Genomic DNA, 10,817 nt, shown 5'->3' on the forward strand with positions numbered 1-10,817 from the left:
GCGTCGCTGCGGAGCGGAGGAAGTCCCGACATCAGCATCGACGTCAACATCTCGTCCACCACAGGTCAGTCAGGCTGTGGGCGGGGCTTAGACCAGGTGCGTTTTACAGACAGTGAATCCATTTTGACGGGGTTTTATTTTGTGGCTGCAGTTCCTCCAGAACTGTCTGTTCCCAGGGGGCGCTCTCACCTCATCACTCAGGAGGGCGACACCGTGGACCTGCAGTGTCTGGTCTCAGGGAAACCCAAACCCATCATCCTCTGGTCTCGTGTGGAGGAGGGCGGGGCGACGGCGGCGACGATGGCGGAGAGTTACGACGGCGTCCTGAGGATCAACAACGTGAGCAGAGACATGAGCGGCGCGTACAGGTGTCACACGAGTCAGTACAACGGCTTCAACGTGAAACCACGACAGGCTCTCATTACACTGGTGGTGCAGTGTGAGTAACACACACACACACACACACACTCTCTGAAGGGGCGGGGCATGTGTCGGCCTGGTGTCTCTCACGTCGTCTGTCCTCTGTCTGTCCGTCAGATCCTCCGGTGGTGGAGCCCGTCTCCATGGAGATCCGCCAGGCGCTTGGCCGCGCCTTCAGCCTCACCTGCCGCCTGCTGCGAGCTCACCCCGCCCGCCTCCTGCACTACGAGTGGAAGCTGGGGTCCCGCCTCCTGACGGTGGGCGAGCTGAGCGAGCAGAGCGACGACACGGTTTACCACGTACGCGCTCTGAACCGCGAGGGCTACGGCGAGTACACCTGTGACATCACCAACGAGGCGGGAGCAGGACGCTGCTCCTTCATGGTCACAGGTGAGACACACACACACACACACTGTGACCTCTGACCTCTGACCTCTGTGTGTGTGTAAATGTGTCTGTGTGTGTCTGTACGGGTGTGTGTGTGTGTGTGTGTGTTTCCAGAAGCTTCAAAGACTTATTTTCTCTCTCCTGTCCTCTCGCTCTTGTCCTCTCTCTCCTGTCCTCTCGCTCTTGTCCTCTCTCTCCTGTCCTCTCCTCTCTCTCTTGTCCTCTCTCTCCTGTCCTCTCGCTCTTGTCCTCTCTCTCCTGTCCTCTCCTCTCTCTCTTGTCCTCTCTCTCTTGTCCTCTCGCTCTTGTCCTCTCTCTCTTGTCCTCTCTCTCCTGTCCTCTCTCTCCTGTCCTCTCGCTCTTGTCCTCTCTCTCCTGTCCTCTCTCTCTTGTCCTCTCTCTCCTGTCCTCTCGCTCTTGTCCTCTCTCTCCTGTCCTCTCTCTCTTGTCCTCTCTCTCCTGTCCTCTCTCTCCTGTCCTCTCTCTCTTGTCCTTTCCTGTCCTCTCTCTCTTGTCCTCTCTCTCCTGTCCTCTCTCTCCTGTCCTCTCTCTCCTGTCCTCTCGCTCTTGTCCTCTCTCTCCTGTCCTCTCTCTCTTGTCCTCTCTCTCCTGTCCTCTCGCTCTTGTCCTCTCTCTCCTGTCCTCTCTCTCTTGTCCTCTCTCTCCTGTCCTCTCTCTCTTGTCCTTTCCTGTCCTCTCTCTCTTGTCCTCTCTCTCCTGTCCTCTCTCTCCTGTCCTCTCTCTCCTGTCCTCTCTCTCTTGTCCTTTCCTGTCCTCTCTCTCCTGTCCTCAGGAAAGGCCTACGCTCCAGAGTTCTACTACGACACGTACGGCGCTCTGTGGCAGAACCGTCCCCGCGTCTACGGCTTTAAGCTTCAGTGGACTCAGATGGACCCGGGAGGCGTGGACCGGGTCCTGGCCTACAGACTCGGCATCAGACAGGTGAGGACGTCTCTGAGCTGTGATGTGATAGGCCGGCTGTGGACAGAAGTGACGACAGGTGTGTTGTTGGTCAGGTGGGTCAGTCTCGCTGGTGGGAGCAGGAGATTCCCATCGAGGGAACCGTCCACAAGGGGGAGCTGTTGACCTATAACCTGACGGAGCTGGTCACACCTGAGTCTTACCTGGTCCGCCTCACGCCCATCACACGCTACGGAGAAGGAGACGCCACTGAACGCATCATCACTTACAGAGGTCACACCTGAGCTCATCATGACTCCTCCTACTCCTGCGTGTGTGTGTGTGTGTGTGTGTGTGTGTCTAACAGACTTCTTCTCTTGTGTCCCTCTGCAGCTCCTGTTAACCCACATCTCAGTAAGTACACATGCTGCACACTGACACACAAACACAGCTGCTGCTGCTCTGCTGCCTCGTGTGGTCACTCTGTGTGTGTGTGTGTGTGTGTGTGTGTTTGTTGTACAGGGCAGTTCCAGTGTGGTTTCGAGGACGAGGCGTTGTGTTTGTTCACTCAGGACAAAAGTGATGAGTTTGACTGGACACGTCACAGCTCGACCACCAGAGACACGAAATACACGTCCAACACTGGACCCAGCGCTGACCACAGCGGCTCCAAACAGGGTGCGCACACACACACACACACACACACATGTTTGACATTCATAACTTGAGGGGACACTGCATTGACTTACACTCATTTCCTGGAGACTTACTCTAACCTTAACCACAATTACTACTGGCCTAATCCTAATCCTAATCCTAACCCTAACCTCAACCTAACCTTAAAACATATCTTCACCTTAAAATGTACTCATTCACGTCAAGGGGACTTGACACATTCCCCATAATGTGACTGTGTGAACAGGTTTATGTCCCCACAACATTAGTAATACCTGGACACACACACACACACACACACACACACACACACACACAAGTTCATGATCAGGAAGAATGTTTGACCTCTGACCTCAGTGCGTTCCTCAGGTTTCTTCATGTACATCGAGACGTCGAGGCCGCGGCTGCAGGGAGACAAAGCTCGACTGTTCTCACCGACCTTTGACCTGGACAACAAGAGCAACAGCCCCCCCTACTGTCTGACCTTCTATTACCACATGTACGGGAAACACATAGGTGAGAGGATGATGATGATGATGATGATGATGATGATGATGATGGTCAGTCAGTCATCATCTACCGCTTTATCCTCTGCCAGAGGGTCGCGGGGGGTGCTGTGCCAATCTCAGCTACATCAGGCTGATAGGCGGGGTCACACCCTGGACAGTTCGCCAGTCCATCGCAGGGCCACACACACACACACACACACACACACACACACACACACACACACGGATAGAGACAAACAACCATTCACTCTCACACTCACTCCTATGGTCAATTTAGAGTGTCCAATTGACCTAATCCCCACATTGCATGTTTTTGGACTGTGGGAGGAAGCCGGAGAACCCGGAGAGAACCCACGCACACACGGGGAGAACACGCAAACTCCATGCAGAAAGGCCCTTGTTCCAACCGGGTCTTCTCGCTGCAAGGCGAGAGTGCTAACCACTAGACCACCGTGTGGCCCATAATGACGATGGTGATGATGGTTATGATGATGATGAAGCTGATGATGGTGGTGGTGGTGATGATGATGGTGGTGATGAAGATGAATCAGCTGAGACTTTTGTCCTGCAGGAACTCTGAACGTGTTCCTGCGTCTCAAAGGTTCAACAGTGACTGACACATCTGTCTGGAGTCTGAGTGGTAACCAAGGGAACCGCTGGAGACAAGCCACGGTCAACATCCACCCGAGCTCCGCCTTCCAGGTATAAACCACACCCCCTTGACTCAAAGAGACAGGGTGGACTTTTAGTTTGACAGGTGTTTGTCTTCGTCTGCATCAGATCGTGATGGAGGGAGTTCGTGGTTCTGGTGTCGAGGGTGACATCGCCATCGATGATGTCACCATCGAGGAGGGCGAATGTAAAGACCCGCCTCCCAACAGTGAGTTTAGTGTCAGCTGACCATCAGACCCAATCACAACCCGGGAACTGAGTCACCCCTATCTCTCTCTCTCTCTCTCTCTCTCTGTTTCTCCTGTACAGATCTAAGGTCACTCGCCCCGCCTTCTTCACCTCCAATATGGCAGCTGTTTTTCACTCTGTGTCTGGCCCTGATTGGCCAGCAGAGGTGACCCCGCCCACTCCTCCCTGTACCACACCTCTACCTTAAACTGCCCCCCCCCCCAAAAGAAAACACATATGCAAACCCCGCCCACATCATGTGCTCCACCCCCAACTTCAGTCAGGGTTGTTTACGACGTAAGAAGCTGGAATTTAGCAGAGGTGCATGATGGGAAATATAGTTTACTGTCATCGTATTATTTTAACGTTTAATTTATTTATTTTAGACGTGTGAAAAGAGGATATATTTTTTATCAGATTATTTATTTATGATTGTGTTATAATTTCATGTTAGTCCTGACATTATTGTTTATAAAGGTATTTTATTTCAGTTTAATAACATAAAAAACACGAGTTTAATAACAGTTAAATCTGTCTGTACGAAGGTTTCAGTACGAGGCCCCATGTTCTCGTGAAGTGAGTGACATCACCACCTGAAACATGACCCCCCCCCCCCTCGCATTTTACCCCTTGTTGCTTTTCTTAAGCCCCACCCCTCTATTACTTCCTAAGCCCCACCCCCTCTCCAGATCAGCAGTACTGTACCTGAGTTTGACAGACAGCTGCTTCCCTTTCTTTTTCTATGGAGGGGTGTGGTAACTTTCCACAGTGGGCGGAGCCACAGCATGGCCCTGTCGGTGGCGGAACTCATGAGTGAAGTTCATCCTCTGCTGTGACATCAAGTGCCTTCAGACTCCGAGAAGGAACATCGGAAATCAAACATCGCGACGAGTCGTTTATTCACGAAGTCGAAAGGGAGAATAACGAACAAACACGGAAATCTACGTACGATTTCCATTTTTAGACGTGAACATGTTTCTGAGGACAATGAGAAGACGATATAAGAAGCCATGGACAGGAAGCTCAGTGTCATGTACATTTCAGAGTAAAAGCACTTCCTGTGCATGTAGGCATTTGGCCTCTGCGAACTATTTTAGTATTTTCAAAATAAGAACTTTCAGACAGTGGCGTGATGTTACCATGGAAACGTAAAAAAGTTTTTTAAAATTTTTATTGATTTAATGTGAAAATACAAACAAAGCTGGCGCTACAGTGGTTAGCATAAACACACGAGTACGGAAGCCCAACACTGTTAGCCTAGCATTAGCCTGATGATAGTATTAAGTTTAACATTAGCGCCAGGAGAGTAGCAACCTCAACATTAGCTCAAAGATGGTAGTTAGTATTAGCATTAGGAGAATAGTTAACTTAGTACTAGTCCTAGCATAGCGATTAGCTTAGCATTAGCCCCAACAGAGTACACAAAACGACCACAAAAAGGTACATATGTGAATACACATGTACGTACGTGTATACAGTACTGGGCTTCCGTACTAGCGAGAAAACAACAATAAAAAACAGTTGGGAGTGAATGGGGGGGGAGTGGGCGGGGCTTAATGTAGGATAGTTGATTGATTGATCATGTTAGATCACTTTGTTTATATTTTGATGGGGGGCATCAAAGAAAGTTTAAAAAATCTGGACAAGAGGAAAGATATTTTTTATAACTGTGATTATTCTCTGCAATAGATTCTGACACTAAAATATTATTATAATCATTAATAATAAAAAAATACTCCAAATGTTACATTTAAGTGGTCGGTCACTCTGTGTGTGTGTGTGTTAATTACATTGTATCAAAATATTTATATTCTTTAATAAAAGATCATTTTCTCTGAACAGAAAAAAACCTTTAAAACTTTACTTAGCATTCACCACGTCACTGTGACGTCACTGTCTCGACCCTGTGTTTACCAAACATTAATGCAACTTTTATTTTGAAGTTCTCGATCGGAAGTAGTGGCTGCGCGTGACCCAGTGGGGAAACGTCAAAAAGCAGCGCGCGCGGAGTTTCAGTTGGACGATGTCACCGTGGAACCGGTGGAACCGGAGCGGACAGGTAAGCCCCGCCCACCAGGCGGAGAAAAGCCGCGGCCTCGCGCCACTGGAGCGAGTTCCAGGTGAAGACGGAGGAAGAGAAGATGTGTTGTTCTGTTGTTGTCCTGTTCTCTGTCGTGTTGGGAGGACTCGCTGTCCTCACGGTCCTCACACACACGCTCTTCGCGCGCTCCCGCTGCACCGGAAACAGAGCCGTGGCCGGAAAGAGCGTCATCATCACAGGTGAGAGAGCGAGGGGAGGAGTCATAACAGTAAAAGTAATAAACTGTTCAGGTGTCAGGGACACTGTGATGTGTTCAGGGACACTGTGAGGACACACTGTGATGTGTTCAGGGACACTGTGTTGTGTTGAGGGACACTGTGATGTGTCTCTGCTGACTCTATGATGTGTTCAGGTACACTGATGTGTTAAGGGACACCGATGTGTCTCTGCTGACTCTATGATGTGTTCAGGGACACTGTGTTGTGTTGAGGGACACTGTGATGTGTCTCTGCTGACTCTATGATGTGTTCAGGTACACTGATGTGTTCAGGGACACTGTGTTGTGTTAAGGGACACCGATGTGTCTCTGCTGACTCTATGATGTGTTCAGGGACACTGTGTTGTGTTGAGGGACACTGTGATGTGTCTCTGCTGACTCTATGATGTGTTCAGGGACACCGTGTTGTGTTGAGGGACACTGTGATGTGTCTCTGCTGACTCTATGATGTGTTCAGGGACACCGTGTTGTGTTGAGGGACACTGTGATGTGTCTCTGCTGACTCTTTGCTTCCTGTGTGCAGGAGGAAACACAGGCATCGGTAAAGCCACAGCGCTGCACCTGGCCAGCAGGGGCGCCAGAGTGATCCTGGCCTGCCGGAACCGTGACAAAGCAGAGGCCGCCATTGCTGATATACAAAAGGTAAGAAGGAGGAGACACAGAGGGCGGAGCCTGTTTAATGATCTGATGACGTCACAGAAAAAATAAAATGGCATCGTCTTCATGTCACAGGAAACAGGAAGTACTGATGTGGTCTATATGCACCTGGACCTGGCCTCTCTCAGGTCTGTCCGCAGGTTCACTGAAAGCTTCCTGAAAACTGAGACAAGACTGGATCTACTGATCAACAACGCTGGTACACACACATGAACACACATGAACACACACACACATGAACACACACACACACACACATGAACACACACACACACACACACACACACACACACACATACATGAAAACACACACACATGAACACACATGAACACACACACACATGAACACACACACACACACATGAACACACATGAACACACACACACACACACACACACACACATACATGAAAACACACACACATGAACACACATGAACACACACACACATGAACACACACACACACACATGAACACACATGAACACACACACACACACACACACACACACATACATGAAAACACACACACATGAACACACATGAACACACACACACACACACACACACACATGAAAACACACACACACACCTGAACACGCGTGTGTGTGTGTGTGTGTGTGTGTGTTACAGGCCTGGTTGCTGATGGACGGACAGAGGACGGCTTCGGTGTTCAGTTGGGAGTGAATCACTTAGGTCACTTCCTGTTGACGTGTCTGCTGCTGGAGCGTCTGAAGGAGGCGGGAGGAGGACGAGTCGTCACTCTGTCGTCCATGGCTCATCGCTGGGGACACGTGGACTGTGAGGTACAACACGCACGCACACACACACGTACACACACGTACACACACGTACACACTGATTTAGACAATAATTCACTTTTCTTGTTCATGTCATGTAAACTGGTGAGTCCAGCTCATGTTAGTCAGACTAATGTACGTGGATCGTGTGTGTGTGTGTGTGTGTGTGTGTGTGTGTGTGTGGACGTGCAGCGTGTCCTCCCCCGTCTCTGACCGTGTGTGATGTTCTCAGGCTCTGCAGGTGAACAGACACCTGGGCACAGGTCGATACAGCTGGCAGTTCTTCCAGGCGTACTGCAGCAGTAAACTGTGTAACGTCCTCTTCACTCACGAGCTCGCCAAGAGGCTGACAGGAAGTGATGTCACCTGCTACAGCGTTCACCCCGGTAATTCGAACAATCCTTTTTCAGCTTGTTAAATGTGAATGTTTTCTAGTTTCTTTGCTCCATAAAACAAAGAAATCATTTGTGGACGTTTGAGAACGTCCTCATGTCCATGTTTGACAAACACTGATCAATATTTTAATCAATTAAAGGAGAAAATCATCGTTCTGCCCCATTGACCGAATTCAATCTGAATCGCTTCTGCGTCACATGACTGAGACTAAAGTGTGGCTCCGCCCCCTCTGCATAGGTATCGTGCACACAGAACTGTCCAGAAACGTCAGCCTGTGGCAGAAGGTGTTCATCGAGCCCGTGGCCCGGCTGCTGTTCCTGGACCCGGAGGCCGGAGCTCAGACCACGCTGCACTGCTGCCTGCAGGAGGGAATCGAACCTCTGAGCGGACGCTACTTCTCCTGCTGCGCCGCACAGGAAGTGTGTGCCCGGGCGCGAGACGCCGCCGTGGCCCAGAGACTGTGGGAGGTCAGCGAGAGGCTGTGTGGACTGTGTGACAGTGGACAGACGCTGGACCAGCCGCAGCTTTAACTCTGGACACGGTCGTCGTTGATCCGCTGGTTGAAAAGACGTCACTAATAAAATCTACATCATCTCACAAGTCGTTCACGTCTTCATCTCTCGCTGCGACACGCGCACACACACACACACACACACACGCGCACACACACACACAGCCGAGCTCACATGTCTGATTTTGTCTCTTCACTGTTTGAAATCCAACGTTCAGATTGAGCTCAGTGACACAGAGTGACCACACGAGGCAGCAGAGGAGCAGCAGCTACAACCACTGGTTTTCTCTGTGAGGTTTGGTGTGGGAGAGTGAGTGATCATGTGATCATGTGGTCACGTGATCACACACTTTTGTTGTTAGAAAGTTATAGAACTGATGAGTTATTTTATGATCGTGTATTTACATCAGTGTCTTCAATCAATAACAAAATAAATAATCACACTTTTCAAAAGTCAACCTTTAATGACGTTCATGTTCTGATCACATGATCAATAACAACCTGTCACGTGTGTTCATTGCTCTCAGAGGAAGCTGAAGGGTCAGCAGACCCAGGTCAAAGGTCACTGTGGTCCAGTCTTTGCTCAGAGGTTATCAGGTTTTCCAGAAGTTCGGGTTCTGGCTCATCCTCCTCTGGAAGTTCTCGTACCAGCGCAGGACGCAGCTGGACGGGATGAAGGTCTCGCTCTGGTTCGGCGTCATCTGCGCCTGCGTCACCGCGAACGACGCGGTGAAGTTGTACAGACTGTCCAGCATCTTCTGCGTGAACTGGACGAACGAGTCCACGGTGGACACGGCGGAGCTGGACACCGGGATCTGCTGGGCCAGCTGCTCCAGAGGCTCCACCGACACGCCGAGCTGAGCCACGGAGGATGACACCGAGGACCCGGAGGTCCCGAAGAGAGGCGCCGGCCCGGGACCGCCCTCCACGGCCTTCAGCCCGGAGATCTTGAAGATGGCGCTGGGTTTGTCGTTGGTGATGAAGCCGAGCAGCTGCCACACCGGCCCGCCGCCGCCGCCGCCGCCGCACGGGTCCGGGAAGGAGAAGTAGACGGCACCGCCCATACCGGCGGGGAACGGCACAGTACCGAGCATGAACACGACCACGTGCTTCACGTTCTCATAGTCCGGCAGGTTGAACAAGAACTTATCCGAAGCGACCTGCACCACGTCTGTCTGCACGAGCCTCCCGGCGACCACACACCCGAACATCCGGGACCTGCCTGGACCTTTAGCCTTAGCTTTAGCTTAGCCTGGTCTGAACCGCTGTCACCGTGATCCAGTGAGAAGGCGGAGGATCGAACTCCGGAAAAAACAAGTCGATCACGTTACACGGCACTGTTTCCATTCACCCATTCACTCATTCACTCACACACATTCATACAGCGAAACTAGCGAGCATGAGCGACTGTGTGGAAAGTTTTAGCAGCGTCCTTCATGATAGCGCGCCCCCTGTGGCCGAGCCCAGTCCTGCGGTTTGACACATACACGCATGTCATTTATCGTCCTCACCACAGAAAAAAAAAATACAAAAAAAAGTGTGTATATATGTATTTATATATATATATATATATATATATGTATATATATATATATGTATGTATGTATATGTGTATGTGTGTATATATGTATATGTGTGTGTATATGTGTATATATATGTGTATGTGTGTGTATATATAGAGAGAGAGAGAGAGAATTTTTATTAAAAAAAAGTGAAGAAGCAAGATGAGCAAAAAATACCCCCTGTAAATAATCGAACACACTTTCATGTTTTCATGTTAGTATTTTTCAATCCAATCCATTTTATTTGTATAGCACATTTTAAAAACAATAACGTTACCAAGGTGCTGCACAACAGATACAAAACAGTAAAATAAAGAACGTTAAAGTGAAAATACAATAAATAAATAAATAAATACATGAAAAGCATTTAAAAGGCAACCATAAGATCAGATAAAACACTGAGAAATATAAAAATACAATAAAAGACAGACAGAGACCACACAACTCTCACGCTGTATTAAAAGCCAAGGAGTAAAAAAAAAAAGTATCCAGGGTGGGGGCTATTTTGACATGGCTTAGGAGCTACCACTGAAAGATCTGCTCTCGGGCTCCCTGTCCAATTTATTCTAAAATGAATAAATGGAGGGAGGCGAGAACGGGGGTAATGTGGTCATGCTTACGAGTTCCTGTTAAAAGACTGCATTTGTTTGATATAAAACACTGCACTCGTGTCTGTTATGGGACAATCTTAGCTCTTATTTCAGATCAAATGTAAACACGACAACAAATGAAACTAAACAGAAGTGAACAGGTACAGGTGACAAAACAATGAAACATTTATGG

General features: G+C 49.3%; 3 protein-coding genes across 3 annotated transcripts in view; 2 read left to right on the plus strand and 1 right to left on the minus strand.

The window, feature by feature from the left end:
* mdga2a (MAM domain containing glycosylphosphatidylinositol anchor 2a) overlaps positions 1–4,010 on the plus strand; it is a 12,950-nt gene extending 8,940 nt beyond the window's left edge. Inside the window, exons 7-17 of the mRNA XM_058614686.1 lie at positions 1–64; positions 152–439; positions 538–810; positions 1,601–1,749; positions 1,824–2,001; positions 2,101–2,121; positions 2,230–2,385; positions 2,752–2,898; positions 3,463–3,593; positions 3,672–3,771; positions 3,873–4,010. The exon at positions 1–64 is cut by the window's left edge and continues 266 nt beyond it. Of these exons, the coding sequence (XP_058470669.1) occupies positions 1–64; positions 152–439; positions 538–810; positions 1,601–1,749; positions 1,824–2,001; positions 2,101–2,121; positions 2,230–2,385; positions 2,752–2,898; positions 3,463–3,593; positions 3,672–3,771; positions 3,873–3,961 (1,596 nt within the window). The 3' untranslated portion in view covers positions 3,962–4,010. The remainder of the gene's footprint in view (positions 65–151; positions 440–537; positions 811–1,600; positions 1,750–1,823; positions 2,002–2,100; positions 2,122–2,229; positions 2,386–2,751; positions 2,899–3,462; positions 3,594–3,671; positions 3,772–3,872) is intronic.
* Positions 4,011–5,675: 1,665 nt separating this feature from the next.
* Positions 5,676–8,873, plus strand: LOC131444410 (dehydrogenase/reductase SDR family member 13-like). Its single transcript, XM_058614696.1, has 6 exons — positions 5,676–6,071; positions 6,633–6,751; positions 6,842–6,965; positions 7,399–7,571; positions 7,798–7,951; positions 8,199–8,873. The coding sequence occupies exons 1-6, from the start codon at positions 5,933–5,935 to the stop codon at positions 8,489–8,491; spliced, it is 1,002 nt and encodes a 333-aa protein (XP_058470679.1). The 5' UTR covers positions 5,676–5,932; the 3' UTR covers positions 8,492–8,873.
* Positions 8,874–8,916: 43 nt separating this feature from the next.
* On the minus strand, positions 8,917–9,938 carry hikeshi (heat shock protein nuclear import factor hikeshi). Its single transcript, XM_058614697.1, has one exon. The coding sequence runs from the start codon at positions 9,681–9,683 to the stop codon at positions 9,066–9,068; it is 618 nt and encodes a 205-aa protein (XP_058470680.1). The 5' UTR covers positions 9,684–9,938; the 3' UTR covers positions 8,917–9,065.
* Positions 9,939–10,817: the final 879 nt, after the last annotated feature.

The sequence above is a fragment of the Solea solea genome, chromosome 18, assembly GCF_958295425.1.
Source record: "Solea solea chromosome 18, fSolSol10.1, whole genome shotgun sequence".
Classification (NCBI taxonomy): domain Eukaryota; kingdom Metazoa; phylum Chordata; class Actinopteri; order Pleuronectiformes; family Soleidae; genus Solea; species Solea solea.